This window comes from Ranitomeya imitator, chromosome 4 (assembly GCF_032444005.1).
Source record: "Ranitomeya imitator isolate aRanImi1 chromosome 4, aRanImi1.pri, whole genome shotgun sequence".
In the NCBI taxonomy this organism is placed as follows: domain Eukaryota; kingdom Metazoa; phylum Chordata; class Amphibia; order Anura; family Dendrobatidae; genus Ranitomeya; species Ranitomeya imitator.
Window position 1 is genome coordinate 361804968 of NC_091285.1, and position 14744 is coordinate 361819711.

Consider the following 14744-nt stretch of genomic DNA (forward strand, 5'->3'; position numbering starts at 1 on the left):
TGCAAGCCACTCATAAGCATCAAGAATAAAAAGGCTAGACTGGACTTTGCTAAAAAAAACTCTAAAAAAGCCAGCACAGTTCTGGAAGAACATTCTTTGGACAGATGAAACCAAGATCAACCTCTACCAGAATGATGGAAAGAGAAAAGTATGGTGAAGGCGTGGTACAGCTCATGATCCAAAGCATACCACATCATCTGTAAACCACAGCGGAGGCAGTGTGATGGCTTGGACATGCATGGCTGCCAGTGGCACTGGGTCACTAGTGTTTATTGATGATGTGACACCGGACAGAAGCAGCCGAATGAATTCTGAGGTATTCAGAGCCATACTATGTGCTCAGATCCAGCCAAATGCAGCCAAACTGATTGGTCGTCATTTCATACTACAGATGCACAATGACCCAAAACATAAAGCCAAAGCAACTCAGGCATTTATTAAAGCAAAGAAGTGGAATATTCTTCAATGGCCAAGTCAGTCACCTGATCTCAACCCAATTGAGCATGCATTTCACTTGTTAAAGACTAAACTTCAGACAGAAAGGCCCACAAACCAACAGCAACTGAAAACCACCACAGTGAAGGCCTGGCAGAGCATCAAAAAGGAGGAACCACAGCGTCTGGTGATGGCCATGAGTTCAAGACTTCAGGCAGTCATTGCCAACAAAGGGTTTTCAACCAAGTACTAACAATAAACATTTTATTTAAAATTATTTAATCTGTCCAATTACTTTTGGTCCCTTTAAAAACAGGGTGGCACAGGTTAAGGAGCTGAAACTCCTAAACCCTTCATCCAATTTTAATGTGGATACCCTCAAATAAAAAATGAAAGTCTGAACTTCAACTGCATCTGAATTGTTTTGTTTAAAATTCTTTGTGGTAATGTCTATAACCAAAATTATAAAAATGTTGTTTCTGTCCAAATATATATGGACCTAACTGTATCTGCCCAGGGATGGTCATAGGAAAAAGTGCAGTGTTCCCCTCACACCCAATAGGTGCGGTTTCGCTTATCGCTTCTTCCGGGGAAGGGGGGGGGTGATACATCACAGTTACTTACAATAATGTAGAAGAGTCCTGCAGTGTTGCAAAGTTAAGTATGACATGTGACTCACAGTAATGTAGCACAGTCCAATGGTGAATCAGAGTAGAGAGCGTGAGATGTTCCAATAGAATGCAAAGTAGTGGTTTGCACACCAACAATATTTGTACAAGGATACAATGTGGCACTAATGTTTTCATGGTCTCAGGGGTCCGTATACTTGCCAATGATAAATTCAGAGGTTGTGGAGTGGTGTAAGGATGTAAATATCTCCCACTGATATTTAAAGGGGGTGGTATGGGACACCAATGCTTTTAACCTTTTTTTTATAGTTTAATGAAAATAAATAGCATTACATGTTCTCAACTGAGTGATCGTGCTGAATGATCTCTATTTTTTATTGACACATCTGCAGTAACACTATGCCACATGTTGCTGGTTTCGTGTAGCTATTGCATTATTTTGCCTGGATAATATTATGAGTATATAGCTCTGCTCTGGAATCATTAAGGTACTTCATGTACCTCTTGTGCTGCTTTTGCTTTACAGATGTGATGACTACTGGGGTGGGATTTACTGTGATGAGCCTGAGGTGTCTTTACCTACTCAACTGAAAGACACTTTTAATAGAGCTCCAGCTAGCCAGAACTGGCTAACCGTAAGTGGCGGCAAGCTCAGTAGTGTCTGCGGTGCAGTAGCGTCAGGAATGGCTCTTCACTTCAGTGGGGTGAGTGTGTCACGTTTATGTTATTGCATGCCTTTTTAGCTAAACTCTGAAATATAATAATTACACTACGACTACGGTACAATAAAAAATAAGACATTGCTTTTGGAAACCGCGCTACATGCGACAGACACATCATGGCGACTCTCCGGTGTCCTTTATCTAGGTCATGCCTCTTTAGTGCACAAGTGGTTTGCAGACACCAAGATCTGTACTCTCTATTTAGTCTGTGGACTTTGTTGCTTTCTGACTTTTGTGATGAACTTTTTATTTTTACGTAGGGCTGCAGTCGTCTTTTAGTCACTGTGGATCTGAACGTCACCAGTGCTGAATTCATTCAGTTCTATTTCATGTATGGCTGTCTGATAACCCCTCACAGCCGCAATCAAGGTGTATTGCTGGAGTATTCTGTGAATGGAGGCATCTCTTGGGGCTTATTAATGGAAATCTTTTATGATCAATACAGCAAACCAGGGTATGTATGCAAAATCTATGACCCATTTCTACTTTTCCTACGTTTTTAGGACGTTGATCTAGCATCCGTTCTTCAAATATGCAGCCTACCTATATTGTTTCCGATCACGTTGCAGATTTCCACAGAAAATGTATCCTTTGCAATTGATTTGTCACAAAAATACACCACAACTGACGTTATTGCTGCCAGTTCACAGAACACAGGAGAAGCAGGATACTGGCTCAACCCCCCAACCCTATTCCTGGAATCTATATGTGTCTGTAGGATGTAGCTACAGTACAAGGCGGAATATGATAAGGGCACAGATAGGAGGAGGCTTTCGCGGCAAGCTGCTTCACTAATGTTTTCTGGGGGCACTCTGTGGTTGTAATGTTTTCAGGGGGCACTATACCTAGTAGTAATGCTTTCAAGGAATATTATGTGACACTAATGTTTTCAGGGTGAACTATACTTGCCAATAATGTATCCAAAGGGAAAATATCTGCCAGTAATATTTACAGGTAGCACTTTGACACTGATGCCAGGTGGCACTATTTATGCCAGTAACATTTTCAGGAGGTACTATGTGGCACTTAGTGTAATTATAGTCAGGGTCCACAGTTTGCAGTGTAGTCGTATTCAGAGAGCTCGGTGTTTAGCGTCATTGTATTAAAGTTTGGCTCTCCGTTTTTGCACATCCTTACACTCCATACTCAGACACAGTCATCAGGGACAGCAAACTCTGCAGACATATTGTGTCCAGGAAAAGCTGTCAGGGTGTCAGGGTTAAATGGAGAAAATAAAAGAGAACGTCTACGATCAGGAAAGATGTCACATGTGAGTCACTGCCTGCAAATGTTTATTCTGCTTACAGTAGTATTGGATTTATTTGTATAGCTCTATTCATTTTAATTACTATTTTCACATATTACCTAGGAATGATTTTCTGCAGCACGCTACATTGTAGGCACTTCTTTGTTAGCAAAGTAGACAACGTGTTGTTACAAATTGAAATCCCATCCCCATTCATTTTACATTCTGCTAAACAGTATTGAAATTGACTGGTATTAAAATAGAGTTATTAAACATGGTTAGTAGACCTGAAGAATTGTGAATAATATTATTATGGAGAAAAATAATATGAACTTTAAAGCACAAAGAAAGGGAAACAACTTTATAACCTTGCTTATGGTTCTGGCAGTGGGAGGTTTGTGCTTGTGATAAGCATTATTATCTATTGTTATATCACAGCTCCCCCTACTGTCCTTCTATAAAATTACACTCAGTGTGTAACTTGTTTAATGACTCTTCTAGTTTCTAAGTTAGTATTAACTGAACAGTGTTTAAAGCGAACACTTGATGTTTTGCAGTAAACATAAAGTTGTTTTTTTTCAACCTTATAAAAAATTTCTAACAGAGCAGGTGGAAATGTAAAGAGGATAATAAGGGTGCTTTTTCACTTATCATTTTCATGCAGTTATTCTTGCAGTTTTTTAAGCTAATTTCAGGGGTTGATCATAAAGGGAGATATATTCTACTCTCTTTTTTAGATTCTGTAGTTTCAGTTTCAGAACATGCATCAAAGGGGCATATGAGAAAGCCCCGTAAAATGTGTCACACAAGTCAAGTTACAGATTATGGCTTCTTAGGTGTATTCTTGCAGAATGCTACTTTGTATCTTGCAGGTTTTGAAAATAACCTTTTCCTACCTTTCACAGTATGACCCCAGTATGAGGTACTGAATGATGATGTTTTTATCCTTGCAGCTTTGTGAATATTCTCCTACCCCCCAGTGCTAAGACAGTTGGCACTCGATTTCGCTGGTGGCAGGCTAAGCATGATGGCTTAGACCAAAATGATTGGGCAATCGACAATGTTTTGATATCTGGATCTGTAGATCAGAGTACAGTGATGTTAGACACATTCAGCAGTGCTCCACTTCCACAGCATGAGCGCACACCAGCTGACGCAGGCCCCATTGAGAGGATAGCCTTTGATTTTTTTTCTGAAGAACAAACTGCAGGTATTTAATAACAGTATGATGATATTAGCCATTGTAACATGTTTCTACTCACGTACTAGGTTATGTTCATGGCAGTACTTACCGGAGAATATAATATACTAGATGGTGGCCCGATTCTAATGCATCGGGTATTCTAGAATATGTATGTAGTTTATTTATGAAGTTTTCAGAATAATGCTATTTATACACAAGATTCGGCCAGCCGGGCGCGACCAATTAGCGAAGCGTGGTTTAAATTCCGCGCCAAATCGCGGCCGGACTGCGCCTGTCGCTGATTGGTTACGCCCGGCCGCAAACAATCAGTGAAGCCAGGGCCTGCTCCAGGTTTTTGAGGGCCCCGGGCGAAAGAGTCTCAGTGGACCCTGCTCTTTAACACATACCACGATTCATGATGCACAGATACAGCAGAGAAATATAGCACAGCCAAGTAGCATATAACACAGCCCACATAGTATATAGCACAGCCCACGTAGTATATTGCCCAGCCACTTAGTATATAGCACAGCCCCCGTAGTATATAGCACAGACACGTAATATATTGCACAGCCATGTAATATATTGCACAGCCAGTTAATATATTGCACAGCCACGTAGCATATAGCACAACCACGTAGTATACAGCACAGAGACGTAGTATATAACACAGCCCATGCAGTATATAACACAGGCCACGTAGTATAGATCACAGCAATGTAGTATATTGCCCAGCCACGTAATATATACCACAGCCACATAGTATATAGCACAGAGACGTAGTATATAACACAGCCCACGCAGTATATAACACAGCCCATGCAGTATATAACACAGCCCACGTAGTATATTGCCCAGCCGCATAATATATTGCACAGCCATGTAGTGTATAGCACAGCCCCGTAGTATATAACACAGGCCACGTAGTATAGAGCACAGCGATGTAGTATAGAGCACAGCCATGTAGTATAGAGCACAGCGATGTAGTATATTGCCCAGCCACGTAATATATACCACAGCCACGTAGTATATAGCACAGAGACATAGTATATAACACAGCCCATGCAGTATCTAACACAGCCCACGTAGTATATAGCAATGTGGGCATCATATCCCTGTTAAAAAAAATAGTATATGCTCACCTGTCAGCCCCCGGATCCAGCCCAGGCGTTTACCGATGCTCCTCGCGACGCTCCGGTCCAAAGAATGCATTGCGGTCTCGCGAGATGACAGACAGACAAACAGACAAACAGACGGAAGTGACCCTTAGTCGATTATATAGATAGACTAGAGAAGTGTTTGTTTTTGCAGAATGCATACTGTATATCAGATAAATAGGTGCAGAACATGGGCTGTCTTGAATAGAGTATTTGCATTGAGCTGATCTGCAATAGCAAACCCAGCCTTTGGACAGTAGGAACACAGACTCTATTTCTTATCGGAGGCACTTCCTTTGCATCATAGTATACAAATTCCTTTTTTTATGCGCTTTTCTGATAAGCTTATGGAGCGCCCACTAGGACCCTGGGGTACTCAGGCCGGGTCCGGTGGTCATTAAAGGGGTAGTCACGGCCCTGGGCATCAAAGTTAAAGGGAAAGTCTTGAAAGGGGTTATTTTGAATAAAGAATTTTCATGATGTGACGTCACCTGTGGTATTCGGTCAGGGATGACTGACGCTTCTTAAAGGGGTCCACTGTGGGATGATGGAACTGCAGCAGGGATCTTATGGTTTCCCACAGTTGAAGCTTAGTCTCCAGGCCTCCCGGTGTAGTGGGTAAAGATGACAGACGGTGTAGTGCCAGAAGGAATTGGAGGATACAAGGTTGCAGTCTCTTTACTGTTTACTGGTGGTATAGAGCCACAGTCCAGGATGCTGATCACAGGTGATGGTGAGGTCCGGGCAGCCTGGAGGCGATTAAGAGTTCTTTTAACCAGGTGGGGTTCGAAGCCTTCCTTACTGCGCTGTACAGTATGTCCCTTGCTGCCTGAGGCTTCTCACAAGGTCCTCTCTCTCTGTCCTAGGACAGTACCCGCATGGCAGGCAACACAAGCCTTTTTACAGGTGTCCCTACTGCGGTGACTCCGAGCTCTATATGCTGCTGTGCCGTCGGGTGTAGTTTTGGACAGGCAACTTTAAATCTCCTGCCCTCCGGTTTCTGCAGTGGGGCATACAGTCCCACGCAGCCTCGGACTCCCGGTGTCTGGTTCCTGCGCTTCAGCGTGGAGGGAGCTCAGTCGCAGCTCCCTTCCAGCTCCTCACTTCTCCTGTCCTCCTTCTCCCTCACACTTTCCTACAGACTGAACTAACTCCTCCTCAAAGCCAGAACATATATAAGGAAGTTCTCCTGAAACCAGGTCTAGAGCTCCCCCTTCTGGCCTGGAGTCAGAACATGTTGCATGTATGTTACCTGTTAAAGGGATCCTCCTCTCTTCCAGGCATGGCATCACCCTCCCCGAGGAGGGCAATACGTACTGTGGTACGCAGACTCCTGGGGTGCCACACATACGCTTTATAAAATAACACATTTAAACTGTCTGACAAAGCAAAGTAAACGCCCCCTATTCATGTGGACAGCGATAGACAGATGGAAGCCAATGCAAAAAGAAAAAAAATATTTTTAAATGTATTACATTTGCTTTAGCATCAAAACACTTGGCTCCTGGCAACTCATTGGCGTGTTCCAGACAATCGGGAAGCAGGTTTTATGTAAACTGTCTTGTGTCTTGTAACACCTTGTAATTAAATCTTTTTCAGTTGCTATTAGGTGTTAGTAGTTATTAATCATTATATTTATACACACAAGTTCAGATTAAACTAGATACTCATGTTTCTTTACTTTTGTCAATATGTCAGAAAACCTCTTCTTATAGTGTGTAAAACGCTGCATTGTTAAACATTAAGCTTTAATGTTTTTTTTATTCACAAGTAAATGAGCACTGGCTTTTCCATGAAGACTGCAGTATTGAGAGATTCTGTGACTCACCTGATGGCGTAATGATCTGTGGAAGTCATGACGGCAGAGAAGTGTACACAGTAACCCATGATCTGACACCCGCAGAAAACTGGATCATGCAATTTAAGGTAAATGTTTTCCATTCCTTTATTTTTTTAGTATTCCATTCCATATTGCTGATAAGCAGTAATCATTCCAGAAGACCTACCTGTTCTTAGAAAAATATAAGAAATGACTACATAACTTTTCTAAAATACATGTCATTAGCAAATCAATTTCTTTTAGTCTTACATAGATGCAGATATTTCACTTTTCCAAAATTAGCTTAAAATCTGGTGAGGTTATACCAGTTATGAGAGGAAGAATGATTCTACAGCATCTGAATGGTAAATGAAATCTTGCTTAGATCTGCAGGATTTAGGGTGGATTCAATGTTTTGTCAAGTTGGTGTCCATTGAATGCAATAAGAAATTTCACTAAAGGTACCGTCACATTAGCGACGCTGCAGCGATATAGGCAACGATGCCGATCGCTGCAGCGTCGCTGATTCGTCGCTGTGAGGTCGCTGGAGAGCTGTCACACAGACAGCTCTCCAGCGACCAACGATGCCAAAGTCCCCTGGTAACCAGGATAAACATCGGGTAACTAAGCGCAGGGCCGCGCTTAGTAACCCGATGTTTACCCTGGTTACCATTGTAAATGTAAAAAACAACAAACAGTACATACTTACATTCCGGTGTCTGTCCCGCGCCGTCAGCTTCCCTGCACTGTGTCAGCGCCGGACGGCCGTAAAGCAGAGCGGTGACGTCACCGCTGTGCTTTACGCCCGGCCGGCGCTCACAGTCAGTGCGGGAAGCTGAGGCCGGGGGACAGACACCGGAATGTAAGTATGTAGTGTTTGTTTTTTTTTACATTTACAATGGTAACCAGGGTAAACATTGGGTTACTAAGCGCGGCCCTGCGCTTAGTAACCCGATGTTTACCCTGGTTACCATTGAAGACAACGCTGAATCGGCATCACACACGCCGATTCAGCGATGTCTGCGGGAGATCCAGCGATGAAATAAAGTTCTGGACTTTCCCCAGCGACCAACGATCTCCCAGCAGGGGCCTGATTGTTGGTCGCTGTCACGCATAACGATTTCGTTAACGATATCGTTGCTACGTCACAAAAAGCAACTATATCGTTAACGATATCGTTATGTGTGACAGTACCTTAAGTTATTTTTCTTCTAAACTCTCCTAACATGGATGATTTCACAAATCTCTCAATTAGCATTGAATCATTGAGAAAACAAAATCAGGCAAAAAAGTTCCTCCCTTCAACCAGGAGTCTGAACTATTACTATGTATCAGACGTAGTAAGGTTCGTCCTGTATTCTGCAGACCAACTAAAAAGGAAGAGGACATAGCTGCTTATTAAGGGTTAATGTGCTAATAGGAGGACACAAACGTTTATAAAGGGTTAATCTGAGTCGACACACTGTACAAACTCAAAATCAGCCAAACTACCCAGAAGAGGCTGTTAGATTTACCTGTACTGCTGCCCCTATCCTCTTACTGTTAGCAACTGTTGCATGATATTCAGGGATCAATCTGTTTTTATCCCACATATGTAAATACATTTAGCATGAAGTAGAGACTCTTCTCTGTTATTTACATGCTGCACTCTCCCAGGGTACCCCAAACAATCTGATCTCCCAGCTCATGAAACATCACACAGCTGTCAAATAATGAGACACCAAACTTCACCCATCTACAGTCTCCATTGCTCAAAGGGTCAGAGCTTTTATTCCAAAATTACTATGGAACTGTTTTAATTTTCTAATTTCTAAGGTTTATATTTAGTCATCTTCTACTTTACAAGGTTTTTCAGGGGGTGATAGGTTTATAGGTCCTTCTGTATATATTAACTGTTAGCTCCATTCTTCATTATTTTAGAGAATTGACTTCACTTGTAGCAGCTCCAGAAGAAAGAACTTTACTTTTAAAGAGTTTGTCTGAAATTTTTAAAATGTAGGGGATGTTATAATATCCATCTCTACCCCCCCTTTCAATGTGGTCAGGAAGCTATGATGTCTCTAACCACTTAGGCCAGTGCTTGCTACAGCAATAAAGTGACTAGATCTGATGTACATCCCACAATGCCCTATTCCGAGTAACTGACCACTGACGCCTATAACAGGCTCAGGTGTAAGGTGAAGAACATTGCTACCTGTCGTAGCGGAGGCCACCAGAGCGGTGGTCTTGTGCTGGAGCCACAATGGTAAGAGCAGGTGAGTATACATTCCTTTATTATTTTATATCAATCTCTGCCTCTTAAAACATTTTTGAATGTCAAACAAACCCCTTAAAGTTGTGTTTTTACCATTACTAATGGTATGGCACTAAATATTCATTGCTTTACAAGAAATAATAATAATTGCAAATATAAATTCTAAAACTTTGTATAATTTTCTGTACTATTACTTTTACATGTCACCCATGTTACCTCCTCAGACCACCCCTTCTCCCTCATTTACTCTCTTTTTCTCAACTATATCATATTTCTTTCAGCCATTCCTTAGCATTACAGGAGAAGTGACCATTGACATTGGAAAACACTGCAGTGGGAAAACTGACATTTCATTGTTCTTTTTTGTATAACAGATAGCAGTTGGCTGCAAGACCTCAGAGAAGAATGTGCCGAACAATGTACATGTACAGTACTCCACTGACTTTGGTGTGAGCTGGAGTTACCTAGTTCCACAGTGTTTACCTGCTGACCCAAAATGCTCTGGGAGTGTATCACAGCCATCAGTGTTTTTTCCATCGAAAGGCTGGAAACGTGTCATCTATCCTCTACCAGTTAACCTCATTGTAAAGTGAGTCACGGAACTATTGTTTTGCTTAGTTTTTTTTCAAAAATGCATTTTCTATCAAAGTTCTATGACGTCTATTACATTGTAAGTAACCAATATAATTTATATGTGTTTATGTACTGGACATGAAGATCTAATGGATGCATCATTTGAGAAATCTCAGTGAAACACTCTGGTTGCCCTAATGATATGATTTACTTATTTACTTTAAAGGGTTTATTCATTCAAACTTGATAAGTCTGCAGCCACTCTGTGTGACTGCAGACTTATGAATTCCACGGCACACGGACTGTGTGCTGCAGGAATTCACCGGTATCTGAGTTTGGTATGTATGCATTATTCGTACTCCCGGCCAGTGGACACGGCCTCGCTCCATACACCTGTACACCCACTATATGGGCCCCGTCCCGGGTCAGAAATCGGCAAATCCCCGCAGCGCATAGTGCATGTGATGGGGGGATTCATAGGTCTGCAGTCACACAAAGTGACTGCTGACTTATCGATTTGGACCGGACAACCCTTTTAAGTTAATAAACCAATTAATATCTACAATTGGGATTGCACATCATGGGCACATATCCTTAGGAGATAATTGCTCTAATGAAGTAAATATGAAGAAATTGCAAATTCCAATATTTATTATTTATTTTACTCACTTATATAGCGCCATTAATCCCACAGCACTTTACATACATCATCATCACTGTATGTTTGGGGCTCACAATCTAGATTACCTGTCGGTATGTCTTTGGATTGTGGGAAGAAACCAAACAACCGAAGGAAACCAAGGCAGGTACAGGGAGAACATAGAAACTCCTTTCAGATGTTGTCCTTGGGGAGGATTTGAGCCCAGGACCCCAGGGCTGCAAAGTAACAGTGCAAACCAATATCTACCTTAATTTTTTATTTTTTTAAAATATGCAACGCCTCACGAATTTGCAAGTCATCCTTTATGTTCATCATTAGATCCTGTTACACACATGTGGAAACTCCATTGTGATTACTTTTGCCAGGGAAGGTGTCTTTCATTTTGGACAGCTCCATTAGGATGGGCTATTCATGTTCATTGTGAATGTCCTAGGTATGGATTCATTGTGAGGATATAAAGGGAACCTGTCATGTCCCCAAACGCTATTAACCTGCAGTTGTGGGGTTATTCTACAGGTCTAAAGCCTTGCAGCTGCCAGGAGGAAATTAACTTTATCCCAGCTTTCACTCATAGAGGCACGTCGTCAGTCACTACTCAGTACATAGTGAGTGGTAACTGTAACTATGCAGCAGCACTTAGGCTACTTTCACACTTGCATTGGTACGGGTCCGTCACTATGCATCGGGCCGACGTACCGATGCACGTTGTGAAATTTCTGCACGACGTGGGCAGCGGATGCAGTTTTTTGACGCATCCGCTGGCCTTTCTGAAGTCCGGGGAGGAGGGGGCGGAGTTTCGGCCGTGCATGCGCGGTATAAAATGGCGGACGCGACGGACAAAAAAAGTTACATTGAACGTTTTTTGTGACGACGGTCTGCCAAAACACGACGGATCCGTATGTACGTGTGGCCATCCGTTGCGATCCATCACTAATACAAGTCTATGGGCAACAAATGCCTCCTGTGAGCACACTTGCAGGATCCGTTTTTTGCCCAAAAGGACGGATTGCGACGGATTGCAAAAAACGCAAGTGTGAAAGTAGCCTTACTGACTGTTTAGCAGTTCATTAAGTGCAGAGTGCTGTTAGCCAGTGTCTCAACGTGGTTACTGTTGCCGCTCATTATGTACTGAGCGGTGACTGAAGCTGCACCTCTGTGACTGAAAGCCAGAGACTGCCGAGAAATATAAAGTTAATTTCCTCCTAATAGAAGTGCTGTCAGTGCGGCAACTGCACGGCTTTGGAATGCTGTTAACCTGCAGATTAATCCCGTATCTGCAGGTTAACAGCATTTTGGATCATGAAAGGTTCACTTTAAAGGGGATACATTTTGGAAACAGTACCTTGATCAGAAACATTAGTCGGTCTACATGGGTCTGACATCTAGCTGTTATCAGAAAGGGAAGCCAATTTAGCTGAACATATAATACATCGATGGGCGCGGTTCACCATAGTGAGAGCCGCTTCCACATAGTGACTCAAAAAGGACATATGAATAACCCCTCCTAAGGGCCAGGTTTCTTCTAAATGTATTCTTTCCAGGGAAGTTCTAATAGTTTTCATAGGGATGGCTGTTTATGGAGATTTTTCAGGGTGGAAAATTGTCTGGTGTATCATTCTGAGAGAGATTTACCGTTTGGCTATATGATGGTGTACAGGGACAAATGATATCAGCATGGTGTGTCCGGCACACCGGCCATATGCCAGACACGGAGAACAGCTGTGCATGAATTAACAAGAAGCAGCAGATGAGTAAGTGGGGTATCTTACAATATGTATATGATTATTAATATTTAATTTTTGCTTTGCTTCTGAAATTATTCTCTCAGATGGTTTATTTGATTGTATTTGATTTTATTGATATCATTTTTGATTTATGTATCACTCTGAGCCAATTATATTCTTTATAATGAGACCCACATTGAAATTTTTCAACTCTTTACATTTTTGACCACGTAATCAGAATATATGTAGAAAAAAAATGTTGGTAATGTGTTAAAAGGAACCTGTCATGTGATTCATTCCTGCCTGAACTATGTTGAACATTAATCAGACCAAATACCTTTATATACATGATTGGAACCGTTTTTCTGGTATTCAGAAAGAAGCAACAACGTTCCTTTGAACATTATTTCTGCAGAACATTTGCCTGTGTAAAGCAATGTTCACATCATGCTCTGGACCCCTCTCAGCATTCTATCAGAATGTATTTTTATATACCCGAACATACAGTGATGAATATATATGTATATATACACTAAAGTAACCGTAGTAGTAATTAATGTACTTTTGAAGAAAAATCAAACAAAAAAACTTGACGAAAAATCAAACAAAAAACCACAGAAATATATTGAGGAAAAAAAATCATTAATTACGTGATATAGTCGAAAGACAAAAAGTGTGAAAGTTTTATCACTTCTAAATTGATGTGAGCTCAAAGATTTAATAATCTCTGAGCCAGATGTCTTTGCTGGTGTCAAATCACATAAACGCTCCAGAAATGTTATTGTAACATAGTAACATAGTTATTAAGGTTGAAGGAAGACTTTAAGTCCATCTAGTTCAACCCATAGCCTAACCTAACATGCCATAACATGTTGATCCAGAGGAAGGCAAAAAAAAACCCATGTGGCAAAGAGTAAGCTCCACTTTGGGGAAAAAAATTCCTTCCCGACTCCACATTCGGCAATCAGACTAGTTCCCTGGATCAACGCTCTATCAAGGAATCTAGTGTATATACCCTGTAACATTATACTTTTCAAGAAAGGTATCCAATCCCCTCTTAAATTTAAGTAATGAATCACTCATTACAACATCATACGGCAGAGAGTTCCATAGTCTCACTGCTCTTACAGGTAAAGAATCTGCGTCTGTTATTATGCCTAAACCTTCTTTCCTCCAGACGTAGAGGATGCAGAAATAGTAATGTACAGGCTCTTGGGTATGCTTTATGTATTCCTGTTGTAATTTATGCAAAACCAAAGAAATTAAACATACTATAAGTTGGTATACATGCAAAGTGTAAGAGCACGTTCATCCTGTGGCCATTTAACCTACAAAACACAAGAAAAAACAAAACAAAAGGAGCACATCCCCTACAGCATGTAAATAACATGGGGTACTTAGTCAATGCAATTTTGATTTTTTTAAAAGCATAAAAGCCTTATACTTTTATGGATTGCTCTTATTTTTTTAATCAAAATAGCACTGACAAAGTACCCCATGTTATTTACATGTACTATTACTATTTCCATGTTCTCGCTGTAGGAGATATGCTCATTTTGCTTTGTTTTACTTGGATTTTGTCTGTTTTATTTCATGTTCCAGTTTTGGGTTCTGTGCCTTCTTGACTCTTTATTCTCCTCTAATATGGCACGCCTAATGCAGATTACATTTCCTCTTATTACCTCTAAGCTTTGCCGAGCGCCCAGAGTCTCATAGCACTACAGGTGCTCTTAGGACTTGAGTCCAATGTAATGGCAGCAGAGATACATCAGGGACCTAGACCTGTTATTTTAAGAGAGCATGTACTGGACTGGTAGTGGGACTTGCAATTGCATGAAACTGCTGCCTGTCATAATGGGCTCAAAATGTATGGGTGGAAATGACACGTAATGAGGTAGTATTGTATGTGCAAAAATAATTTGCTAGGCTGCTACTCTAAGTGTGTCAATGACAGTTTTGATGTGTAGTACTAGTCATGTATTTAAAAGGCTTGAATAAAGCTGAATGACTTGTTGGCATTGACTTTCCTTTTCCAACACCCAAAACTCTGCCATTTACGGAAGTATTGCAATTTCTTCTGTTGCCCTGTTTTAACACAATTTTTCCTTATAGTCCTGTCAGGTTTCGATTTTACCAGAAGTATTCAGATATGCAGTGGGGAATTGATAATTTATACATTGGACCTGGCTGCTTGGACAACTGTAATGGTCATGGGGATTGCTTGAAAGAGCAGTGCATTTGTGATCCAGGATACTCTGGGCCAAACTGTTATCTGTCCCATCCTATAAAGGTGAGCACCATACACTTATTGGTGGAGACGTAGTAGTAAAAAGGTCACCAA

The 14744-nt window shown here is 41.3% G+C and overlaps 1 protein-coding gene across 4 annotated transcripts in view; it reads left to right on the forward strand.

The window, feature by feature from the left end:
• The window catches only part of RELN (reelin), a 1116896-nt gene that overhangs the window by 1036737 nt on the left and 65415 nt on the right, over positions 1–14744 (forward strand). For all 4 annotated transcript variants that reach the window (XM_069765109.1, XM_069765110.1, XM_069765107.1 and 1 more), the window contains exons 48-53: positions 1591–1768; positions 2047–2240; positions 3986–4242; positions 7144–7298; positions 9820–10034; positions 14516–14693. In XM_069765109.1, coding sequence (XP_069621210.1) covers positions 1591–1768; positions 2047–2240; positions 3986–4242; positions 7144–7298; positions 9820–10034; positions 14516–14693 — 1177 coding nt within the window. The remainder of the gene's footprint in view (positions 1–1590; positions 1769–2046; positions 2241–3985; positions 4243–7143; positions 7299–9819; positions 10035–14515; positions 14694–14744) is intronic.